Below are 26,325 nucleotides of genomic sequence, written 5' to 3'. Positions count from 1 at the left end.
AACCATTTGTACACATATTTACAAATAATTCAACATTGTCAGCAATCACTCACAATCCTGGCACTGCCACGGTATCTGTCGTCTGCATTTACCACATGTGTACCTGTAGCAGTGAACACATCGCACAGTGGCCTGATTTTTTTTGCATCTGTGTTTGACCTGACACGTGGCCCTTTTTCCAGGGCTCGGTGTGGAGGGTTCTGCCCGAAGCAACTGATCTTTTCTTGCCTTCTTCGCAGCTACATGAGAGTGAGCCAACTCTGTTGCAAGCGCCACCAGGAAGTCCACCCGTCTTTCCTTCGTCCCGGTGCATGCTTGATACAGCACATGTGCATTCAGTGCTGCCATGTCAATCATGTTATAAAACACGGCGACTGGCCAGCGCCGTGTTCCTTTGCGGACAGTGTACTCCCGAACCATCTGGTCCATCACATCCACGCCACACTTTGTTTTGTTGTAAAGGGTGACAGTGTTTGGCTTTCTTTTGGTGGTGTTATCAGTCTGAACCACGCTGTGCATGCTGCTAAGAATATAGACTGTCTTCTTCCGTTTGGCCGCATACGCCGTCAGCGTGGCAGCAGAGGTTGAAAACACCTAAGAAATAAGATAAATTGTTATTTTCATAGCCCTTTTACACACAATGAAACACATAAACATAGAACCACAAAAGACCTGCAACATACCTGAGTGGTGAATTCATTGCGATCTGTCTGTCTAGTGGATTGAGGAATTTCCCTGCGAATCTTGTTGACTGTGCCGAGGATGGTGGTTTTCCGTCCAAGAAGTTTTTGCGCAAGTGAAAGCGATGTGAAAAAATTGTCCGTGGTAACATTTCTGCCCTTGTCTAGGAATGGTTCCATCAGCCTCATTACTACATTTTCAGAAAGTCTCTCCCCAGTGGGACGACTGGGGTCCTTGCCAAGATATGGGAAGACATTGCAAATGTACTTGGATTTTAGGTCGCAAGCCACCCAAAACTTGATCCCAAACTTGTCCGGTTTACTTGCAATATACTGCAGGAAACAGCACCGAGTCTTTGATGGGAAAAGCTGTTCATCACAGTAACTAATTTGAACTCGAATTAAATTGCTTATGTTTAAACAAGCTTTCACTTTCATGGATTTGACAAGATGCTATAATATGTAGTAGTAAAGTAAGTAGAACTTTCACGCTATTATGAATGTTTTATATTTACAACTTTGTACACTTTTGAGATAATTATACGTAAATGGGAGGAGAAAATATGTGTACCTCTAGAAGTAGTTTAATTAGTTGAAGTTAAAATAAAAGATTTAACCAGATTCAAAAACTTTAATTTAATTTATGAGATGAAAGTTTCATTTAAATTGTTTTGTACTTTAAAAATCCACCTTAGTCCAGTTTCATTTTACAATGACTAATAAATACATGAGCTGCTTGAACAAGTATAAGTCAGAAGTCTGTGTCCCTACTGCTGAAAGCAAATAGGTTCTTAGAATAAAAGGGATGTCCTGTTATGCAAATACTTTATGACATGCTCACATCTCCAGCATATATCTTACAAACGTCTTGGGCTCCTCATTGCTATGAAAGATTCTTCTAAAGACGACAACAATGGATAAACTCTTCACCTTCATCCTGCTCTTGCTGAATTTGTCTGGAACGCTTACCAAGTACATTTATGTTGACCAGAAAATGGATTGGCTTGAAGCTCAGAGTTACTGTCGGCAGAACTACACAGACCTGGCCCCTGTAAGTACTGAGAAGGATGTCAACAAACTAAAGCAGCTCTCCAGAAATGTCACTCACCATATCTGGATAGGACTGGTGAGAAATTTGCCAGGTAATGAGAACTGGAGATGGTCAGGAGGTGAAGTGGTGTCCAGGAATTTCTGGGCGGAAAATCAACCTGACAACTGTCAGGGTAATGAAGATCGTGGCTGTATGCAGGAAAGCAAGTGGTACGATGCAACCCTATTGTATCAAACAACCTTCTTCTGCTACAGTGCAGAAGTGGTGATGGAGGAAAAGACTTGGGAGGAAGCCTTGGAGTACTGCAGAGAGCGCTACAAGGACCTGGCCAGTGTGGCATCTGAGACCGAGAAGCTGCTGATCCAGAAAGAGCTGAACACACTTAACACCACTGAAATCGTCTGGATTGGCTTGCGTTTCCTGCCTGGGGACTGGCTCTGGGTGGATGGGCAGGAGATGGACTACGAGGCCTGGGGTCAAGGGGGAAAACCAATGTGTCCACAACCCAATATGAAGTGTGGAGCCCTACAGGTGACAGGAGCCAATAAGGGTGCTTGGAAGGCTCGTGACTGTGAGGACAGACTACATTTTGTTTGCTACTAAAGTAGTTTACTTTGCCAACTTCATTTGAATTAGCCTTTATTTACCTACGGTTAGCACAAATCTGTGTTTTATATATTTTATTTAATTGTATTTTCCCTCTTGATGTCTAATCTAGTTTCATTTCGATCGTGTGAGCATGACAAAGTCACCTTTCCATCATATTATAAATACTGTTTCATCATTTCTTTTCCAAAATCCAAAATCAGTTTAGTGTCACAATTTCAATTGATTTGATTGATTGATTGATTTATTTTTGATCACCTGATCTTGGCTGCTGCTGCTCCGAGGTTTACTGCTGTTTGTGGAGTTACACAACTGAAGGTAACAAAATGTAAGCAGATGTTTCATGAGTTGTCCTGTTCCATCCTCTACACTGACAGTACACTCTTTATGCTGTCTTTTTACTAGATAGTATGGAGGTGGAATTCAGTCAATGAATCTAAGCATCATCAGCTTAATATCAAATTCATCTCTGCTATACTTAATGTAACTTACACAGCTACATATTATTAATAACATTTCCAGCAACATTCCAATCTCCAATCTTTAAGCAACAAATATCTTAGATTACAAAAGTCACCTGGTTGTAATTACTAAATTGATTTACTTTTTCTTACTAATCCCGAAAAGTTGATTCTGTTCATCTGGACGTAGCGTTTTCAGTGGGAGAAACGTTTCGTCACTCATCCAAGTGACAGAAAAGGTTTCCTCAACTCTATAAACAGCGGGTTTGCATAATGACTGGAACTAACACCACTGAAGAAAAATGGGCTGTGAGGTCAGTTTCCTTGTCATTAAAATGCAAATTGTCATGACCATTGATCAATATATGATATATGTAAATGTTTAAATACAGAATACCTGTTTAAAGATGTCCCAAACACATTTACTGTGTAAGAGTATTTTTGTCTAATATATTTATAAACTCATTTACAGTTGATTATTTGCATGCCTCAATAGAGAAGCAAAAATGTTTATAATTAATTCATCACCCACAGCCCCCTGTGATCTATCCATCTGTGTGACTGATAGATATGATAGACATGACATACATTTGATGTTTACACAAAAATAAATAAAATATTCAACAAGCTGTAGACTTTTCTTATTATCGGGGTGAACATGGCCAGTGTCCAGCAGCCACGCCTCTGTCAGTGAGCCCCGGGCAGCTGTGGCTACAATGTAGCTTGCCATGACCGGTGTGTGAATGAGTGAGAGAGAAACCTCTGGCAGAACCAGGCTCAGTGAGGGGTGGCCATCTGCCTCAAACCGGTCTTGGGGTTTTTAAAATGATTCACTGGATGTGAAATAAATTGCCTTGTTTGAATTGTTTGTTGTTAGGCAATTTAAAGGCTCACTTTGATGTCAACTAATACACTTACATGGTCCAAATAATTTGAAATAAATATTTACAGGCAATCCTGATGGATTCATTTGTTTTGTCTGTGTGTGACCCCTAAGCTTGACCCACAGAGGAAAAGAAGCTTCTGATGAAAGTTTGACTTTCCAATATAGTGATGGCATACTCTTTGAAGACCTTAATAATGAGCTATTAAACGTATCTGTGGTCTAATGTCAGTATGACATCTGGGTCTTTCCATTTCTCAATGAGAGACTTGTACACCATATTAGTGAGAATTTACCATTTTCAGCAGGGATTTGAATTTTTTTAATTCTAGGCCAGATGGCATCGGCTTTTTCAGAAGAGCAGGACGAGTCAGCATTTTGAATGACATGCTTCACCAAGTTCTCGATACAGATTTCCACAGAAGACCTGTTTTTTTAACCTTTTCAGCCGCACTCAGGGCTGGATTCTGCATAGACTCGATCAAGTGCTTTTAATTATATGGATCTGTTTCCCGGTACTGGGTCCCGGTCATTCAGTAACATTAGTAAATGTTTTTATTTACAAAATGTTTTGCTATGGAGCTCTTGGTAAATGGCCTCATCAATCCTATTTAATTTATTTTTCATCTATATGCAGGTCTTTGATCCTGACGTCAGACAACATGTTGTCAAAGAGTAAGTTGTGGTGTGGAACAGGTGGTTTGTAGTGGGACTTTTCTGCAGCATGTGAGAGCACAGCATGAATAAGTGCTCGCACACTCCTTTTCATCAGCCTCAAAATAATTGCCACTAACAGCAGATGGTAATTTTTTTCCCCCAGTATTTGAAATATATTAGCTCAAACTCTTGTAAAAGTGTTTTGGAAATATTTTTAGTATCTGGTAGTTGGTCTCCATCATCTTCAGTTGTTCCACACCATGTGAATAACCTTGTTAGTAGGTTTCGCTTCTTTCGGAAGAGGTGATCTTTGAATATAGGAATGACCACTTCTTGTTGCGGCTGAGCTACGGCTAGTGCAATGATCACAAGATTAGGTAGAATATCAGCAGCTTTCTAATGCCTTTAAAAGATGCTACAGTAGTTGGAGTTTGTAAGGGTGCCATTTGTGAGTAGCTAATATCTGCCGAAGGGATGTTCGACTAATGCCACTCTCCAGTGACATGCGGCGAGTGCTACGCTGTGGGCTCTTGCTGAATGAAGCTAGGACAGCCACTGATGTTTCTTCATTAGTAACAGTTTTATTGCGTCCACATTTTGGCAAATCCAACACTGAACCAGTTTCACGAAACTTAGCAAGCAGTTTGCTGACTGTAGCATGGGAGATGGGTGGTCTTGTAGTAGGGGTGGGTTTTGATAATCGATTTATCGATTACAATCGATTCTGGCTTGGATAACGTGATATTGATTCATTAAAATCCTGAATCGATTTTTTAATATAAATTTGTTTTGCCTTAAAAACCAGAATCTCAGGTGAAACCTCAGAAAATTTTGACAACGACCAAACAGCTAAAACAGTAAATGAGAGCAGGTACACGGATTCTGCTCAAAGGAGTAAACACACAGCATGGACCCGCGGATCAGAATCAGTGAGATGTCGCCTATCTCACCCAAAAGCACGGACACGGTCGGGGCTGAAAGATCCAAACTATGCTTCACGTAAACATCGTCATGAATTCCCTCTGACTTTTGCTGTTTTGCTTCCACCACAATAAAATCACACTTCATGCACAGCTCACTCTCTCTTTCTCAGTGTACTTCAAGAACAGTTTCCCGTCTAAAAATCTGTTTTCTGCATTATTCGCTTGCTTGTTACGCACAAGTGATGTACCACTGATTTCCTTTCCGATCCGATACCAAGTAATATTCAGGGTGGCATCGACGATACTGATCCAATATGATACTTTGTACAAAAACGTATTTTATTTATTGTATCTCAAATTATAGCGTCATAATGATTACAGGACATCAGATTACTTGTTCTTATCACTTAATAATGCAGAGTTCATCATATAGAAATAAAAAACCTGAAGTCTATTTGAACACCTTGCCTGCCTGCAGCACTAAAGGACTCCATGAGAAACGTCTGTCTCGCCCTAGCAGCACCTCTCCCTCTCCTCCTCTTCAGTTCATCTCAACATACGCGCCTCATATTCTGTGATATGATTTACTCTGAGGTGTTTGACAAGGTTAGTGATGTTGCCACAACCATACATGCCAACCCTGCTGATTTTTCTGGGAGAATCCCGAATTTCAGTGCCCCTCCCGAAAATCTCCCGGAGCCACCATTCTCCCGAATTTTTCCAGATTTTCCACCCGGACAACAAAATTAAAAAACCATATCGCAGAATTCATAGCGCGGCCCAGCCAATTCCAGTTTCCAACAATGGCGGCAGCGACTTAGTTTTAATATTACTCTTATTTCTCTTTCTGGGTCGCAAAATTTTTTTTAACATATTTTCAGGTGAGAATGTAGCTGTGTAAACTTCAAATATCTGAGCCGACCGACACATCGTTTTCAAACCCCCGCGGTCTTTCACCACTCGGGTTAAACATGATATATAAGTCACTTTGATAACTTAAAAATGTTATTGTTTGGCTTTTTCAGTGTTTTATTTGTCCGTGAGTAAATCGGTTTGGCTGAGATTAAAGTTATTAGATTAGATTAAATTCAATTTAACTGTATTAATCCCTCGGGAGGGTTTTCACACAGCTGAATAAACGTCAAACAGAAAAAGATTAAACAGAAGAGTTTACGCCAGCGCCCGGTTATATTTTAGATAGCAAGGAGCCGACGGCAGAGTTTCACTCCACTGAGGGAGCTCGTGACGTACTACCCGGCTTTCCGGGTCCTCAGGTGGAAGCAGCCTCTGAATTTGGACACCCCCGCTGTTTCCGGGCCGGCCAATAATAACGGGGACATTTAACCTATTTTATCCGATAAATAAACCCTGTAAAATGTATCCCCCCCCCCCCCCCCCCCCACCCCACCCCCAACAGCCCTTTTGAATGTCTCCCTAGTATGCCCACAACACCTCACTCTTGGAGCACTTCTTTGCCACATGTATCGCAAACCACGTCTCAGCTTTTTGTGGAGATAAAATACGTTCACACAATTATGCTCAGCCATTGTTGTGAGTGCGCACGCCAAGGCACATATTTCGCACATGACTATGAAAGACGGAAGAGGAAGTAGTTCCTTTGAATGTAGACAATCCGAATATATATTGTAATGACCTGGCTGGGGTTGTTAGCCAGATGCATTCTGGGTATTGTGTTGTCTGTGTTTTCTATCGTTCTGCTAGTTCCTATGTGTTTGATTCGCATGTTGTGTCAGTGTTATGTTAATGTAAGCCACAGTGAAGTTGATGTGTGTTCTGTGGAGTGGGTTGAATTGGCATGGTTGGCTGACACGCGAATCAAACACATAGGAACTAGCAGAACGATAGAAAACACAGACAACACAATACCCAGAATGCATCTGGCTAACAACCCCAGCCAGGTCATTACAATATGTTATACTTTCTTTCCACTGTGTTCCTGTTAATGATAAAATGGTAAATGGACTAGTTCTTATATAGCGCTTTTCCACTCTTCTGAGCACTCAAAGCGCTTTACACAACTTGTGCATTCACCCAAGCACAACTGACATTCACACACATTCATACTCCGATGAATGCATCGGAGAGCAATTTCCGGTTAGTATCTTGCCCAAGGATATTTGGCATGCAGACTAGGGGAAGCCGGGAATCGAACCACCAACCTTCCGATCAGTAGATGACCTGCTCTACCACCTGAGCTACAGCCACCCACTACAAACTACAAATTTGCTCTAAAGTACTAAAATATCGATATTTTAATGTGAGAATCGATTCTAGAACATAAATGATTGGTATTGGAGGAATCGATATTTCAGGATCGATCCGCACATCACAATTACGCACAAGTCTACTGTTGTTTACAGCGCTGTCGGCCGCTGTTTTTTTTCCTTTTACTTCTGAAAAGAAAACCTAATTTCTGCCATTCAATACGCTACTGAACAAATTTAACATTTTTAAAAATTATGCAAAACGCTTAGCCGTGTCTCTAATAAAAGGAAAATCACCTTCATGTTTTTCTGTGTTTTATCTTCAGCTACTTTGACACAAAGGCATCTGGTGTGACGCTTACACCTTTGATAAAGTCTTGCGAGGTTCAGCTTCCTTTTTATAGATACAAAAAGATGTAAATTTACTGATCTGAATTTTAATATTTCTGACTGTCGGAGGCAAAATTTCCCAGATTCAAATCGAATTAAATTGAATCCAATCCAATCCAATCGTGGATCGAATCGATTCAGAACCTTGTGAATTGGAATCGAATCGATTCTAGAAATCAGTGACAATACCCTGCCCTATCTCGTAGGGTGTCTTGCATTGAAATCTGCTGCAATGACCCGGTTACTGCATTCACCAGATATCAACACGATTTCGATCCGCTCCTCACGTGTTAACCTCTTCGATCCGCTCCTCACGTGTTAACCTCTTCGACATGCCAATGGCTGTGAACAAAGAGAAACTTGTAAATAACTCATGAAAGAATAAAGTTATGTTGAAAGCAAGCACACCATTGTTTTTCTTGTGACATTACCAATAAGTTTGACGTGTCACATGGCCCTCTTCCTATAGAGATTGAAAATGTGACGTCATTCAGGGGCATAACCGCAAAGGATTCTGGGAATGGGTGGCAAGCGGTACTAGAGCACTGCAGGCTTTCACATGAAAACAGTCACACAGCAATAAAAAGAAACACAAAAAATTGCAAGAAGCTGTTGTATTATTAACTGCAATAGCTGGTCGCATGACAGCCACGGGAAGCAGACGGGTAAAGAGATCAGTTGTTATCGGATTACGTCATGGAAGAGAAATTGTTTAAGCCACGTTTCTGAAGTAACAAAGAACCGACGGATGGCCTGGATTGCAGCAATTCGAAGACCAAATATAACGTTTCAGAACACTCCAGCTCACATGCAGTGTTGGGAAGGTTACTTTTAAAATGTATTCCATTACAGAATACAGAATACATGCCCCAAAATGTATTCTGTAACGTATTCCGTTACGTTACTCAATGACAGTAACGTATTCTGAATACTTTGGATTACTTAATATATTATCATGCTTTTTACAACAACGTGAATGTACTATTGCTGTGTGATTTATTACTATTACTGAAGGTCCGCGACTCCGAACTGTAGTAAAGGGACCTCTGACTAATACGGCGGGGTCTCTGTCGGCTCGTGGCCGAAAAATAGCTTTACTTTGTTGTGTGGGTCAACTTTTCTTGCGAGAGACAGAGAGAGGCGTTGAAAGGCTGCTCCAACGGAACTTATTGTTTTCGGAGGAAAACACGAACACGGTGTACAGTCGAGTCTTAATAGCTTACTTACAACTGGGCTCGTCAGGCACTCTTCTTGGCTGAAGTGGTTATTATTATATTTACATGCTTCCAGCTCCCGTTTTTCCTTGATGACAACTCGTACCTTTCCACTCCCCTTTTTCTCCCTCCTCGCGCTCACAGACCCATAACGTGTATGGCAGTCCATTCTCCCTGCAACACGGACTACACTGCCCATGATGCTACATTCTTTAGAGCTATGCTTGTAGCATTCTGCCTGTTAGCTTAGCACAACAACGAAAAGGCGCTCTCTCACCCAGGAAACACACAGTCGCAGAGAGAGAGAGAGCGTCGCCCTGTAACCATGGCAACCGTAACGCTGCCGCCTGGAACAACAGCTGTCAAACAAAACCCAAACAGTCCTGACCCGCGACGAAATGAAACAGGAAAGTACCGCAGTGTAATCCATTTATTTCAACAAAGTAACTGTATTCTGAATACCACCTTTTTAAACGGTAACTGTAACGGAATACAGTTACTCATATTTTGTATTTTAAATACGTAACGGCGGTACATGTATTCCGTTACTCCCCAACACTGCTCACATGTTAGTCTGCTCCAAACATTTCCACAAAGGTAAGTTTTCTGTTGTAGTTATTACGTAATTTATCGTAACATAATTGCTGATGTAGGTTACAAATAAGTCTTATATTGATTTGAATTGAATTCGTCGCGCTATGCTGCTTTGTTCACTGTGGCTTTGCGGGCTAATGTTTGCCAATTTTTTGATGTGTTTTATAGAAAAACCAGCCTACAAAATGCTGGAATGCGATCCAGACTGGGCGCCCTCTATCAACCTGGGTCATACCAAGTTTAAAGCTGCTACCACAGCGATTGGTTAAGAGAGAGAGAGCGATATCAAAACAGCCACGAAAAGCGAAAAGTCACGCATCTATGTTCCCAAGTGTTGTATTGAAACAAGTGATGAATAACTGTTTTTGAATATGTTTTTTTTTTTCATTGTTGATTTGTTTTTCACCAAAGCTGCTAACAAAGCATGATGGAATACAATTTTGCCTCTTTCTTGTAAGATTCTATAATAGAGTGAAACAATAATGGTAAAAATGGTAAATGGCCTGTATTTATATAGCGCTTTACTAGTCCCTAAGGACCCCAAAGCACTTTACATATCCAGTCATCCACCCATTCACACACACATTCACACACATTCACATAATGCCATTTATAAATACAGAAACATTGAATTAATTACAAAACACTCTTTTTTTCTATTAGATCTGAAAATGTTGTGTAATACTACAACCTGAAACAACAAATAGATTGCGTTGGCCTGTACAGGAGATGAAGGAAAAAAATGTAACAACAGCGGTGAAATGGAATAGTCCAAATCAAGTAAACTGGACCTGGGCTTGTTGCAGGGATCTGAAGTTATTAAACATTTTGTGAGTGTAGGGACTCACACTTCACTCAGGATCATATAATAATAAATATGTGCGTGATGAAAGTTGGGCAGCACGCTATCGTCCTTACTCCACTCTGTATGCTCGTATGGGTCTGACCCTTTCACTCCTTTGATTTTTTTCCTCGTACTTTTTTTTTTTTTTCCTTTTCGTCAAGTCTGTCTTTGTACGGACCTGCCGTGTTCTCCGTTGTTTTGTACATAACTGTTTTTGGGGCAAATAAAATGAAAGTAGGGATTAAAACCGCAGAATTAATGATTACCGGTGCTGGAAATGCTAGTGTTTGATGCAGTGTCTTGATGTTGTTGCCACATGTACCCACAATGCAATGCGCGAAAGTCACGTGGTCTGTCAATCTCTATTGAAAAAACAAAAGTTGTATCCAAGATGGCCGACTTCTAATTGGCCACCATGGTCACCACCCATCTTGAGGAGTTTGCCCCCTCACATAAACTAATGTGCCACAAACAGGACTTTAATATCACAAACCATTCCCATGTTATTACAGTGTATCCATATACATGGCCCACCTGTAGTATATACACAAGGCTGTATGTAAGCGTGAACAGTGAAAAATGTGGTTGTCGCACAGTGAAATAGTCCTTGGAAACATTGCATAGTTAAAGAATATTGCACAGTTAAGTTTGTATTTTTCACAGTGGTTTATCCCCTGAGTATATTCATTAATGTAACAGCCCTGTTAAAAGAGAGTTTTTCCTCCCTACTGTCGCTAAGTGTCCTCTGATTGTTAGAGTCTTTATTTTGCACTGTAAACCAACTTGAGACAACTATTGTTGTGACTTGGCGCTGTATAAATAAAACTGAACTGAACTCAAGTAAATCGCCACTGAGTAAAAAACATTTCACACGATATTGAGCTTAATCCATCAGAGTGAAGGCGCACATATTGAAGAAGCTTTAGGAGGGGGGTTAGTCTCAGAAGGTTTACAAATGTGCATGATATGATATATCATGACATAATAAAATCTGATCACTTTGACTTACAAAAGTTGGAGGATGCGTCTTGGGAAGTAACTGAATGAAAAGCGAGCTGGGGGATACAAACAGAGAATATTTTTTTTGACAATCATTTCTAAAATATGGTCCATAGAAAAAAACTACACAGCAGTGACACCACAAGCCATGCAAGAATGAAAAAAAGTTATATTATGGTGGGGCGTGGTCTACGATGCCGTGGCATGGGAGATGGATGCACCTGGGCCCTATTTCAGGAAGCCGGTTTAGTGCAAACTCTGAGTAAGTATACCCTGAGTTAACGAAAACTCTGGGTTTTTGGTTTCACAAAGCGAGTTTAGATTCATTCTGAGTGAGTTACTATGCCGACACACTCCGTGAAGCTAACCTGCCCCCTAGCAGGTTTACTTCAACTAACCCTGACTTTCTCCGGAAACCTGACTGTAGGAAGTGTCAGACATGGCGTGCCCCTTCCTTGAAGAGCCAGTAGATGTTGAAGCCCAAATTCTCCGCAGAGCTCTCCGCCGGGAGAGAGTGATTAGAGCGCGTTCGGACATTTTATCATTTCCTGATGATTTTCTGTGTGAATGTTACCGTTTTTCAGCACAATCTATAATTTATTTGAATAACATCCTCAGGCCTAATATTGCTCATGTGACACATCGCGGACATCCTCTCAGTTCTGTACATATTATTTGTATTGCACTTCGGTTTTTTGCAAACGGGAGCTTTCTGTATAATATTGGTGACGCTGAGCACGTTTCCAAGGCTACCGTCTGTCGGGCAGTCAGGAATGTTACAGTTGCACTGAAACGTCTCGTGTACTCGTTTCTGGTGTTCCCCGGTCATAGACCCACAAGATTTATCAAAGAGGGATTCCACAAAATTGCAGGTATCAGGATGAACGAAACTTAATCCATGATGTGGTGATATTTGAACTACTACTTAAATTTTACATTTATTCCCACGGTTCCCAGGCGTGATTGGCTGTATAGATGGCACTCACATTCCAATCATTGCTCCTTCAGTAAATGAAGGAGACTATGTGAACAGGAAGTCTTTCCACAGCATTAATGTACAGGTACATAGTTCCCTGTAGCATTTCAAACTAACAAATTATTTCATTATAGTAATGGATGCTAATTTGTGTTCTCTGCACTGTGAAGATCATATGTGATGCTGCCAACATTATCACAAATGTGGAAGCCAACTGCTCAGCCTCTGTGAGTGGTGGTGGTGGAGGACCCCCACCTGTTTTTCGGGCCTCCGCTTTTTTTTTCTGTTGGCTATAACGGGTCACATTTGAGCATACAGAGTAAGCAAATATGTACTTGTAATGTGCTCAGATAATTTCAATAAGTGCTTACAGAGGGGAAATTAATGTAGCCTCTAACTGCAATTGATTTACATAGGACAAACAGACCAAGCACTATGGCTCATAATACAATTACACCTTACCTGTTTGGACTATATTTTTATATTTCATTTTTACTTGCTGCCAGGAACGTTTGGGGCCTGTTGGGTTGCACCTGCGCTCACATCACATCACGAAATAAAATGTATAAAATAAAAAATAAAATAAAATATAATAAAATAACGTGTTAAATGGGTGGAAATCCCTAGATCAATGTTTAAATTAACACTCACGCATTGACTCTGTCGGCTATGTTTTGCCATGCATGCTCCCTTTCTTTTGCAGCTGAGGCTGCGTTACTTTTTTTCCGCGGAATTTGGATGTTATCGGCATATGCTGCCATCAGAATTTCGGCCTCAAGCGCTGTAAAATACATTGACCGCGCCTTCTTTCCCTCCGTCTCCATGGTGACTCGCTTAATCTGTGCTTTACTAATCAGGGCTTTATGTATCCTCGTGCGCGCGCTTAACTTGGGGTTAAAGCAACTCCGCGTTGACTGAATTAATTGTTATCAGCCTTTCTGAAACCGAATATTCCGAGTTGGACAGTTCGGGGTTACTCAACCCTGAGTATCGTTTTTCACTCTGAGTTTTCTAAACCGGCTTCCTGAAATAGGGCCCTGCAATCACGCCTCGCCGGCATAACAAGTCTGCACTGAATCCTGGTTATTGCTGTTGTTGGTACGTGTGGCTGTGAGCTGCAAAGCTGCAGCCAGAGTGTAAACAGCAACTGATACTGACTGTATATGTAAGCGTGTAAAAACTGCAGATAGTAAGATTAACAGCAACAGTTTGTTTTTTGTTTTTTTGGAGAAATTTCTTGTGAACAATATTGTGGCGCAGTGTGACATCAAAAACGACGCACACCTTTCACGTTCGTGACTAAATCTCTGTTTTCCTCGTCCACACGTAAGCGCAAAAACTGAGTCTTCGAAACAAAATATCCACCCTAGCAGGGGTGGACATTCAATTCAAAAGATTTGAGTGATCAAAAATGTGTGGACGAAAGGCCCAAACGCATTGAAAAGTCTGCGCTTTCAAAAGTACCTGTGGACGTAGCCTCAGGATGAAATAATACTGTTGAAAAATGCTGAAAAGCTTGAAGTTGTCATGGGGTCTGCTGTGGGTTATTTATATTATGTATAGAAAGGCAGATCTGAAATATGCAGAATACAAGAAAGAATAGAGAAAGGAGAAAAATAGGAAAATACAAGAAAAACCCAACTAATTAAATCCCTCTCAAAAAATATAAGGACCATTTTCAGTCCTCTTTTGATTTATTCTCTTGACCTGTTCATTTGTTTCCCAGAAGGTTGACATGACAATATGGAAAAATACTTTGCCTTGTTCCCGAAAACTGTGATTTGTTTGTGTAATGGGAACCAACAACACGTCAGTTTGTCTTATGCAAAAAAGATGTTTGTCTAGCTTCTCCTATTAACCTTGGATTTCTTTAAGCATATGAATGGTTTCCAAGTATTGTTAACTTTGGGTAAACTGAAAAAAAACCTAAAACAGCTATATTACCAATATGTCCTCCTTGTGACATGTGTGTGTGTAGCTGAAGGTTAAAATAAAAGATACATTCCTATTGAGTCAGTTGATGAAACAGATTAATTTTATACTTTTATTCAGGTTCTTTCAAATTTTTTGCTCAATGAAATTCAGATGATCAATAATCACAAATTTTCAACCTCCACATCTGAAGTGACTGTTTCATTCAACTTGTGTTGTACTACAGCATGGATAAAAGGGCCGCCCTGACATGTAAATATGCTTTGACATGCAAAGCTCACATCTCCAGCAAATATCTTACAAAACCTCTTTGGATCCTCATTTCTCTGCTGAACCCTTTAGAGAAATTCAACAATGGATCAGATCTTCACCTGCATCCTATTCCTGATGGGATTGTTTGGAACTTTTACAAAGTACATTCACGTTAATGACAAAATGAATTGGCTTAAAGCTCAGACTTACTGTCGGCAGCACTACACAGACCTGGCCCCTGTCAGTAACGACAAGGATGCCAACAAACTTCAGCAGCGCTCCAGCAATGTCAATGAATTTATCTGGATAGGACTCGTGAGAAATAGCTCAAACAGAATGCAATGGCTGTGGTCAGGAGGTGGAGTGGCATCCACGTGTTTCTGGAAACCAGGTGAACCTAATGACTTTAACGGGAATGAAGATGGTGGCTGTGTGTGGAATAAAATGTGGAATGATGAAAATCTACAGCATCGAAAAACCTTCTTCTGTTACGGTGCCATTGTGGTGAAGGAGAAAAAGACTTGGGAGGAAGCTCTGGAGTACTGCAGGGAGCACCATGATGACCTGGCCAGTGTGGCGTCTGAGACTGAGATGCTGCTGATCCAGAAAGAGTTGAGCAAACATAACACCACTGATCACATCTGGACTGGATTGCGCTTTCTGGCTGGGGACTGGCTGTGGGTGGATGGGCAGGAGATGGATTATGAGGCCTGGGGTGAAGAAGGAAAACCATCATGTCCACATGCCAAGATAAAGTGTGGAGCCTTACAGGTGACAGGAGGGAACAAGGCTGTTTGGGACGCTCATGACTGTGAGGAGAGACTACATTTTATTTGCTACTGAGCCTATTTACTGTGCAAAATTCATTTGCATTAATCATACATTTCTGTGATTGATAAAGTTTTGAATCAAAACAATTGTGTTATTTGTCACCTACATCTTCTTCATGTGTATTTCTTTCATTTCTATCTTGTGGGAATGGCAAAGTCAGCTTTCAATTATTTAACAAACATTGTGTTTCTTCATTTCTTGTTTCAGTGAGTAAAAAGTTTTAAAAATAAGAAAAGTTACTGAAAATAATCTCCAGATCCTGTTCATCATTCTAGCTTTTATAGCTTTTCTTGCACACAAAGAAAAACACTCATAATAGACAAGCTGTTAGGTTTTGTATTGTTGATTGTCATTTATGCTTAGAAATATCTACTTATATATGCTTAGAGTTTTATAATTAGTCTTAGATTGGTAGAGGTTTGATCCTTAATAGTCTGCAAACTTTGTGTGCACACCTACATCCTGGGAGCATGGGAAGAAGTCGTACCTTGTCTTATTGTTTTATGGTAGGATAAACGTGGCTATATCTGTTAGGCTAAGTGCCTTTTGAATGAACCTATGCATATTCATGTAACCACAATAAAAGGTGCTATGGGGAACCTGGCTGAGAGTCTGACGGAGGTCAAGTGGTGGAACCAGGGGCGGAGCGTGGGGGTGGCTTACTGGGCTTAAGCCCGGGTTGTTTTGTCAGAAGCCCGGGGTATTTTGGAGTGCAATTTTTTCATAGTTAGATGCCTGGCTGACAACTGTATAAAACAAAAAGTACACACAATATTCGAAGCACATAGTGCACACTGTGGGAATTTACGACTGTGCGTGAATCCCCCCCTGATATTGGTATGATCCAAGCTCAGGCACTAAGCGACTGAGCGAGGGGGCGGGGCAGCTGCTGCCCGTCAGTGCGCTGTTGGAGAGACGGAGCCAGCCATACTAAGGAGAGCTTAAGTTTGACCAGGTACCAAAGCAAATCATTCGTACCGTACAAATAATGTAAATATGACGGTGCATCACGAAAGATTGATATCAAACTGATCACTTGACCAATATTACGTTACTTGCTCTTCAAGTGAATCAACAAATGGCGAAATGAAAAGCCGAACAAATGCTATTTTTTTTTAGAGATTCTTAGCTTACGTGTGTTTATTTCATATTTTCAGTTCTTACCCTCCCCGACTAAATCGGTTTCAGTTATGTACTGAAATATAAGAATGGACATTAGAGGGCTCTTTCAAAGAAAAAACTCAGGTAAATGTTATTTTATATATTATGCTTTGTATGTTGTTCAGTATATTTGTATGCAAAACAAGAGGAATTTCAGTACACAGCAGGATATTCACATTTGTAACCAGATATTTACACTTTAGGGAGAAAACATAAAACATTTTTACTGCACAACATCAATTTAGAGTAAACTTTTGTTTTAGATAAATATTGAAATATCTTTTGAATTAGTTAAATGTCACAATAAAGAGAGACAGAGCTTTCTGTTTTTTATCACTTTCATCAAATTTAGGAGTACATGTACACTAAGTTTATTGTTAATTAATAAGAAAACTCCAGACGATTCCATTCTGAGCTGAAGAAGCTTCTGATAGGTTAGTAGAGTCCATGTGAGTAAACTGGTGGCACACCTGTAGATGCATATAAGGCAAAACACAGAGCCTGTTTCTGTGACATGGGAACATCAAGAGATGTCAACCAAAACACCAGGAAAAGAACTGTGGAGCTCCATAAGTGTGGCTCAATTTTGAATACAATTTGGTGCCATTTGCAATTAAGAAATACAGACGATTTCTCTCTTTACTCTTAAAGTTAACAAATATGTTTTTTATATTTATCAATCTAAAAAAATAAACATTTAGTCTGATTTGATGTTACAATTAAAAAGTGTTTGTGTTTTTATCTGAAGAGTTTGTAAATATCTGTATATTTGATGATTGTCAGCACAAAGAGGGAGAGAGGAACAGAGAGGGAGATGGAGAATGAGGACAGAACAGAGATGAACAAGAGCAGGTGAGACACACATGTTAGTCAAATGGTTGTTTACCAAAAGTATCACCGTATCATAGGTCCTCATGTATCTCATACCTAGTGTTTCTTTTTAGGTTTGTTATTTTTCAAATTCTATATTTATTAAGTTATGCAGGCTTGTTTGCACAACAAGGCTAAATAATTATATAAACCTTTCTCAATCTAAATATTGTACTTTGGTAAAATTAAAAAATAAATGTAGTGCAGGTCTATGATGATTTTTAGTGCTACTATCATCTAGTTCTGATTCTGGTTCTGTCTTGGTTAAGTCCCAAGTAGTCCTGATTTTGAACTGTTGTAGTCCTGTTTTAATTCTGGATCAGTTCTTGGTCTGGTTGAATTGGGGTTTAGTCCTCGTGTCTTGATACAGCCCTGATTTTGTTCTGCCTTGCTGCTTAATTAAAAAACTAGTTTAAGGTGTTCTGCACATGTGATATATATTTTTCCCTATATGAAGTCATTCTTTTTTGAACAAAACTCAAAACAGAGCCAATTAATCTTTCAGTCATTTCTAACCCCCCCCCCCCCCCCCCCCCCCCCCCCCCCCAGGGAAAAAAAAATCCCACATGCATACTATCCTTTTGGGTTAAGCCCCGGGTGTTTCAAATGTCTGGCTCCGCCTCTGGGTGGAACGACACTTGGCTCCAGGCAGGTCTCCCTCATGCATGAGTAACACGAAGAACTTTGCCTACTTGGTGTTCAATGCTTTTGCTGTGTTTTTAAATTGTCTCGTTCCAGCGGTGGGCCTGTGCTAGACAGACCCAACACAAGCAGTCTCGTGTTACATTTTGAGAATGCCCCACTGTGATGGAATGGAATTATTCTGAAAGGTTTAAAAGCACATATGATGTGATCGATAAGTGTAAACTAAACTAACTAATAAATTTGCAAATTTAGTAACAAATGCATGCTCCAATCCATACACAAATACAGGCAATCTGAACAGAAGCAAAACTATTTAGAAATTTGTATATAAAAATCTGACTCAATAATCACAGTTCTATACACAAGTTCATAAATCAAATCATTTTAGCTATGCTTTCCTGTCTGGATAAATCTCTAAAGATACTGTTCACAATCTTTTCACTCACTTAAAAGCCATTAAATGCATAAATCGCCTGATATTCACAGATCACATTTTGAGACTCTTTTCACACTGAATTGTATCATAACTTTGTTTTTGTGAAATGAAAAAAATTATACATCAACTATGCACTATAAAAAACGTCTGAATTTGTCAGGTTTGTTTTATTTGTAACCAACAGCACATTTAAACAACATACAGTGGGGCAAAAAAGTATTTAGTCAGCCACCGATTGTGCAAGTTCCCCACCTAAAATGATGACAGAGGTCAGTAATTTGCACCAGAGGTACACTTCAACTGTGAGAGACAGAATGTGAAAAAAAAAATCCATGAATCCACATGGTAGGATTTGTAAAGAATTTATTCGTAAATCAGGGTGGAAAATAAGTATTTGGTCAATAACAAAAATACAACTCAATACTTTGTAACATAACCTTTGTTGGCAATAACAGAGGTCAAACGTTTACTATAGGTCTTTACCAGGTTTGCACACACAGTAGCTGGTATTTTGGCCCATTCCTCCATGCAGATCTTCTCGAGAGCAGTGATGTTTTGGGGCTGTCGCCGAGCAACACGGACTTTCAACTCCCGCCACAGATTTTCTATGGGGTTGAGGTCTGGAGACTGGCTAGGCCACTCCAGGACTTTCAAATGCTTCTTACGGAGCCACTCCTTTGTTGCCCGGGCGGTGTGTTTTGGATCATTGTCATGTTGGAAGACCCAGCCTCGTTTCATCTTCAAAGTTCTCACTGATGGAAGGAGGTTTTGGCTCAAAATCTCACGATACATGGCCCCATTCATTCTGTCCTTAACACGGATCAGTCGTCCTGTCCCCTTGGCAGAAAAACAGCCCCATAGCATGATGTTTCCACCCCCATGCTTCACAGTAGGTATGGTGTTCTTGGGATGCAACTCAGTATTCTTCTTCCTCCAAACACGACGAGTTGAGTTTATACCAAAAAGTTCTACTTTGGTTTCATCTGACCACATGACATTCTCCCAATCCTCTGCTGTATCATCCATGTGCTCTCTGGCAAACTTCAGACGGGCCTGGACATGCACTGGCTTCAGCAGCGGAACACGTCTGGCACTGCGGGATTTGATTCCCTGCCGTTGTAGTGTGTTACTGATGGTGACCTTTGTTACTTTGGTCCCAGCTCTCTGCAGGTCATTCACCAGGTCCCCCCGTGTGGTTCTGGGATCTTTGCTCACCGTTCTCATGATCATTTTGACCCCACGGGATGAGATCTTGCGTGGAGCCCCAGATCGAGGGAGATTATCAGTGGTCTTGTATGTCTTCCATTTTCTGATGATTGCTCCCACAGTTGATTTTTTCACACCAAGCTGCTTGCCTATTGTAGATTCACTCTTCCCAGTCTGGTGCAGGTCTACAATACTTTTCCTGGTGTCCTTCGAAAGCTCTTTGGTCTTGGCCATGGCGGAGTTTGGAGTCTGACTGTTTGAGGCTGTGGACAGGTGTCTTTTATACAGATGATGAGTTCAAACAGGTGCCATTCATACAGGTAACGAGTGGGGGACAGAAAAGCTTCTTACAGAAGACGTTACAGGTCTGTGAGAGCCAGAGATTTTCCTTGTTTGAGGTGACCAAATACTTATTTTCCACCCTAATTTACGAATAAATTCTTTACAAATCCTACCATGTGAATTCATGGATTTTTTTTTCACATTCTGTCTCTCACATTTGAAGTGTACCTCTGGTGCAAATTACTGACCTCTGTCATCATTTTAAGTGGGGGAACTTGCACAATCGGTGGCTGACTAAATACTTTTTTGCCCCACTGTAAGTTGTGCTTTAGAGACGGCACATTTACAGTTCAGGTTTTCAAAAAACAAAAACCCTTAGTTTCAAAAGGCAGAAAAAGCTAAAAAGGAGAAAAAAAGGTGTTTTTATTGAATTGGCTCATTATTGTAGAATCACAGTGATTTCATGGTTATTGAAATGTGTTCAGAATTTGCAAAGTTACGATGCCTCATGTTCTAAATCATGATACACTGCTCTCCCCTACATAAGCTGCCTTTATAGATTTTAAGTATCAGCATATGTATTGGTATTGGCAATACTGGCCTTATATTTACCTGGTATTGGATCGATACCAATATCTGCAGTGTCGCACACCACTAGTGTAAAACTGTGGTATTTTTTTTTCTCAAATAAAAAAAATCTGACAACAGTTCATTACTGCTCTACTAAAAAACACATTAGAATATATTGTTTACATAAGCTGCTGGTGCATGTTCAATCAATCAATCAATCTTTATTTATAAAGCACTTTTCATACAGAAAAAATGTAGCACAAAGTGCTTTACATAGTTAAAAGCAGCCCACCCCACCCTCCAACTCACTCCCCACACTCTCAATACACATATATCCCCCCACCCCCATCCACACACACATACACACACGCGCACACTTAAAGAGTAAAAATTGGGCTGGGCTCGCATGAGCCAAGTGAGGAAACATTATAACAGAGAGCCGTCTGCACCGGGAGCCGGTCACAGACCGCAGCCTCCGGGCTGGGCACACAGCAGGAGGGAGGCCAAGGAGCCCCCCAACCAGGCTGAGAGGACCCCAGAGACCCAGCAGCCACGGTCAATAACAGCCCCGGTGCAGAGAGCGCCCTCCGAGGAAACACTGGAGATATGACGCAATACGATATATACAGGGTAAAATGATAAAATAAATAAGAACAGGATACAATATAAATATAAATATAAATAGAGTAAGAAGATTAAAAAATGAATAAGAATAAAATCAAAAAATATTAGGTAAATCCTAAATTAATAATAGAATAACAGGATAGAATAAATAAGCATAAAAAATAAATAAACGCTAAGTAAAAGCTAAATTAAAAAGGTGGGTCTTGAGCCTGTTCTTAAAAACATGTACGTTCTCTGCGGCCCTGAGCTCCTCCGGCAGGCTGTTCCACAGACGAGGACCATACCACTGAAAAGCTGCCTCTCCGTGAGTATGTGTCCTGACTTTAGGGACAATCAAAAGGCCAGTACCAGAGGACCTCAGGGTCCGCGAGGGTTCGTATGGTAAAAGCAGATCTGAGACATAAGAAGGCCCAAGACCATTAAGACATTTAAAAACCAATAAAAGAACTTTAAAATCGATCCTGAAACACACGGGGAGCCAGTGCAGCGATTCTAAAACCGGTGTAATGTGGGCCCGCCCTCTGGTCTTCGTCAGCACACGAGCTGCCGAGTTTTGCAAGAGTTGTAAAGTTGAAATATTCTTCTTAGGAAGACCAGAGAGCAGGGCATTACAGTAATCAATGCGACTGGTAATAAAAGCATGCATCAGCATCTCCGTGTTGGCCCGAGAGAGAATAGGGCGGACTCTGGCTATATTTTTTAGATGATAAAATCCAATTTTGGTTACATGTTTAACATGTGGGATAAAACCAAGCTCAGAGTCAAAAATAACACCCAGGTTTTTCACTTGTAGCGAAGGACATAGTGAAAATGCCTCTAATTTAGACAAGAGTTTCTCTCTCTGAGCCTCAGGACCGACAATTAAAACTTCAGTCTTGTCCTGGTTAAGCTGTAAAAAGTTTTCTGCCATCCAAGATCGTATATCTAAGATACAGTTAAAAAGGGCATCCATTGGTCTGGTGTCATCAGGAGACACGGAGATGTACAGCTGCGTGTCATCAGCGTAACTGTGGAAGTTCACTCCATGCCTCCTGATGACACCGCCGAGAGGCAACGTATACAAATTAAAAAGTACAGGGCCTAGAACCGACCCTTGAGGTACACCACATGTCATTTTATGGATCTTAGAGGAGCATGTATCCATACTCACCATAAAAGATCTGTCAGAGAGATAGGAAGTGAACCAGTTGTGTACAGCACCAGAGAGGCCCACCATGTGTTTTAGTCTGTTTAAAAGAATAGCGTGGTCTACTGTATCAAAGGCTGCGCTTAGATCCAGTAGCACCAGGACTGAGAGCTTTTGGGCGTCCCAGTTACATCTAAGATCATTTAAAACCTTTAGGAGAGCCGTCTCTGTGCTGTGGTTCACCCTAAATCCAGACTGGAATATCTCCAGGATCTGTCTATCATTGAGAAAATCAGTAATCTGAGTAAAAACAAGTTTTTCTAAGACTTTACTTAAAAATGGTAAGTTGGATACAGGTCTGTAGTTATTAAAATCATTACAATCCAAATTGCTCTTCTTCAGAAGGGGCCTCACCACCGCCGTTTTAAAGGCAGCAGGGAAGACACCCAACTGAAGAGAGCAATTCATCATGTATAAAAGCTCAGCCTCAAAAAATCCATAAAGTGTTTTAAAGAGTGAAGAGGGGATTGGATCTAAAAGACATGTGGTGGGTCTCACTGTGGAGAAAACCTTCTGAAGATTCTCAGCATTAACCAGGGCAAAGCTGTCCAGTGTCTCCTCAGGTACAATCGAGCCCTCAGATGTGTTTACAATCATATCGCGATTAGATAAAATATCAGATCTGATGGCGCTGATCTTTCCCCTGAAGTGGTCTGCAAACTGCTCACAGAGTGAGTCTGTGGGGGTTCTTTTGGAGCTTTTAAAATCAGGGTTAAATAAATGATCTATGGTGGAAAAGAGGACCTTGGGATTATTTTTGAGCGGGCGATCGTGGCTCAAGAGTTGGGAGTTCGCCTTGTAATCGGAAGGTTGCCGGTTCGAGCCCCGGCTTGGACAGTCTTGGTCGTTGTGTCCTTGGGCAAGACACTTCACCCGTTGCCTACTGGTGGTGGTCAGAGGGCCCGGTGGCGCCAGTGTCCGGCAGCCTCGCCTCTGTCAGTGCGCCCCAGGGTGGCTGTGGCTACATTGTAGCTTGCCATCACCAGTGTGTGAATGGGTGGATGACAGGTTGTGTAAAGCGCTTTGGGGTCCTTAGGGACTAGAAAAGCGCTATACAAATACAGGCCATTTACCATATTTTTGTTATTACTGATTATTTTGGCGAAGTATGAATTTCTTGACTTCCTTAATGTATTATTGTACATTTTAAGTTGCTCGGAAAATATTTGATGGTTGATATTATTTTTATTTTTCCTCCATCTCCTTTCTGCTGCCCTGCAATTTCTTTTGAGTTTTTTGACTTCTTCGTTTCTCCAGGGTGATGCATGTTTTACGTTAATCTTTTTGGTGGTGAGTGGAGCAACGGAGTCAAGGCTTTTCTTCAGTTTGCTGTTAAAATAACTAAAAATCAAATCGCAGGGTGCAGGTAAAATCACAGGGGGGCATTTGACTAAAACCCTGGTGAAATTTGCAGCCACTTCAGAGGTTAGATAGCGCCTCCTCACAGTTCGCACTGAGGTCTTCCGCTGAATAAAACCGGTGATGTTAAAAAACACACAGTAGTGGTCAGAGACAGCCAAGTCAACAACAGAGGACACGCTGGTGGACAGCCCATGGGTGATGACCAGGTCCAGAGTGTGTCCTCTGTTGTGAGTCGGCTGCGTGACGTGCTGGATAAAATCCAAACAGTGAAGAATGTTTAAGAATTCTTTTGTTGCAGGGTCAGAAGGATTATCTATGTGCAGGTTAAAATCACCGGTTAAAATGATCATGTTATATTTTGAGTGTATGTTTGTTAAAAATTCTGAGAATTCCTTGATAAAAGCAGCGCTGTCTTTAGGTGGTCTATAAATTGTGACAGATAAAACTGGAGGGCTGCTGAAAACAATAGCATGGAATTCAAAAGTGGTAAAATGATCAAATAAAATTTGTTTGGTGGTGAGTGTGTTGTTGGCTAAAGATGCAGTCCCACCACCTCTCTTACCACTTCTAATAGAAAAAGAGAAATTAAAATTTGGTGGGGAGGCCTCAGTGAGAACAACTGGTGCATCCGAACCCAGCCATGTTTCAGTTAAAAATAAACAGTCAAGTTTATTATCTAAAATTAAATCATTAATAATAAAAGACTTGTTCGACAGAGAGCGTACATTTAAAAGTGCCATACTGATTGAGACTGGTGGATTATTGACAATAGAGTTGAATGGATGTTGATATTTTTGAAGAGGCCGGAGGTTATTAATGTTTTTGGAGTTACTGGATTTATGATAATTCTGTTGCTCTCTGTTTGTGATTATGACGGGTATTGTGTTGACTGTGGGAGAGAAAGGTCCTAGTCCAGAGTTTTGTGTATTACTGTTAAAAGTGGAACAAATATAGGAGCTGGGACCAGGGGAACATCAGTCAGTGGCAGACAGTGGCGATGTGCGGGAGTGCTGCACGCCAAATGCCAAATTGGCGGACAGCAAACGGCGTCCCCAGGCGTTGAGGTGGAGCCCGTCTGCCCCCAAAAGATGCCTCCTCTCCCAGAAGGCATCAAAGTTGTTAATAAAACCCACGCCGTGGGAGATACAGGCAGAGGAAAGCCAGGTGTTAAGGCTGAGCAGCCGGCTGAAACGGCCTATCCCTCTGCCACAGGTGGGGGTGGGCCCAGAGATAAAAGCACTCACCTGCAACTGACCAAGGAGGCTGAAGAGTTCGAGGAAGTCCAACTTCAGCAGCTCAGATTGCTGTTTGGGGATGTCATTGGTGCCGATGTGGATGATGAGCCGGTTAACCTGTGGGTGGGAAGCCAGAATGTTGGGAATTCTGTCCACTATGTCAACAACAGTGGCTCCCGGGAACGACAGCGTGAGCGCCCCCCTCATCCGCACGTTCCTGACGATGGAATCCCCGAGGACCAGCGTGGAGAGAGGAGGTGCCACCGAGGGCTGTTGGCCATCTGAGACGCCCGCGCCGCGACACCGGGGGTGTTCAGATGGAGATGCGCCAGCCGGACTGCGTGAGTGACTCCCAGGTAGCCGCGCCGTGGGTCCTCTTCTCCGAGGAGCCGGGGTAAAGCACAGCTCTCCGCGGTGGGTTTGCACCACAGCGTCGGGTTGCCCGCCGCGGCTCCGGGGGCGTAGTGGTGGAGATGGCGCAGACCTCAGCGACACAGCGGGATGGCGAGGGCTAGCGGTCAGAGGAGGAAAGTCCACAGGATCCAGGACATTGAATTTATTCTCCAATACTACCGCGCCGGAGGGGTAAGGGTGCGAGAGACGGATCCTCCTGCCCCCTCTGCAGCCACCACGCGTCTCAACCATGGTCCATGGCGCTGGTTGGAGTGGAGTGGAGCTGACCAGAGCCTTGGGTCTGGCCCCTAGCTGAAACCAGGAGTTCTCGTCCTTGGCAAAAGCACCAGCGACGCTAGTTGAGAGCCTGTGTTGACTGTTGGCGGGATCTTGGGACACAGCAGCTGGATGGTGCACTGTGTCGGCTAGCTCAGCGCTAGTAGCGGTGGTTTGAGCTTTGCCAAGGAGGATCGTGTCAAGTTCGCATTCAGCCCCCTGGATTTGGTATAGCGTGGATATCCTTTGTTCCAGCTCGATCACTTTTTGGCTCAGGTTGATGCAGCTTTCACAGCTGGATGTTGAGGTAAGTGGTGCCATTCCGGAATCTCGTACCGGCGACAGCGTCAAAAACAAAAACAGACACTGCCACTTTAGCTTACGTTAGCTAAAAAGCCAGGAAGGTTAATGAAACAAGGAACTTTCTGTTATGTAACCGAGCTCTTGTGTAGCCGCAGGCATTTGTTGGATGTGCTTCTACCGGAAAAACAGTTGCAGGGCAGTTACAGACTAAAGACTAACTTGTGCCTCCCTGTGGCTCATCCTCTGGCATGAATATAT

At 41.7% G+C, this 26,325-nt stretch overlaps 3 protein-coding genes and 1 long non-coding RNA gene across 4 annotated transcripts in view; 3 read left to right on the top strand and 1 right to left on the bottom strand.

Annotated features, from left to right (window-relative positions):
* Positions 1-26,325, bottom strand: part of LOC146562287 (uncharacterized) — a 77,690-nt gene that overhangs the window by 14,784 nt on the left and 36,581 nt on the right. The gene's annotated exons all lie outside the window — the stretch shown is intronic.
* LOC146562291 (macrophage mannose receptor 1-like) lies at positions 1,578-3,206 on the top strand. The gene has a single exon (XM_085293106.1). It carries the CDS (start codon positions 1,594-1,596, stop codon positions 2,332-2,334), a length of 741 nt encoding a protein of 246 aa, XP_085149232.1. The 5' UTR covers positions 1,578-1,593; the 3' UTR covers positions 2,335-3,206.
* On the top strand, positions 14,784-15,530 carry LOC146562290 (macrophage mannose receptor 1-like). Its single transcript, XM_085293917.1, has one exon. The coding sequence runs from the start codon at positions 14,790-14,792 to the stop codon at positions 15,528-15,530; it is 741 nt and encodes a 246-aa protein (XP_085150043.1). The 5' UTR covers positions 14,784-14,789.
* The window catches only part of vps33a (VPS33A core subunit of CORVET and HOPS complexes), a 37,059-nt gene continuing 27,018 nt past the window's right edge, over positions 16,285-26,325 (top strand). The window contains exons 1-3 of the mRNA XM_085293912.1: positions 16,285-16,473; positions 16,676-16,763; positions 17,463-17,531. The gene's annotated coding sequence lies outside the window, so the exon portion shown is untranslated. The remainder of the gene's footprint in view (positions 16,474-16,675; positions 16,764-17,462; positions 17,532-26,325) is intronic.

The sequence above is a fragment of the Mchenga conophoros genome, linkage group LG12, assembly GCF_057382185.1.
Source record: "Mchenga conophoros isolate Kocher_MC1m ecotype Shallow Benthic linkage group LG12, M_conophoros_male_GT1.1, whole genome shotgun sequence".
Taxonomy (NCBI): Eukaryota; Metazoa; Chordata; class Actinopteri; order Cichliformes; family Cichlidae; genus Mchenga; species Mchenga conophoros.
This window is presented reverse-complemented; position numbering and strand designations above follow the sequence as displayed.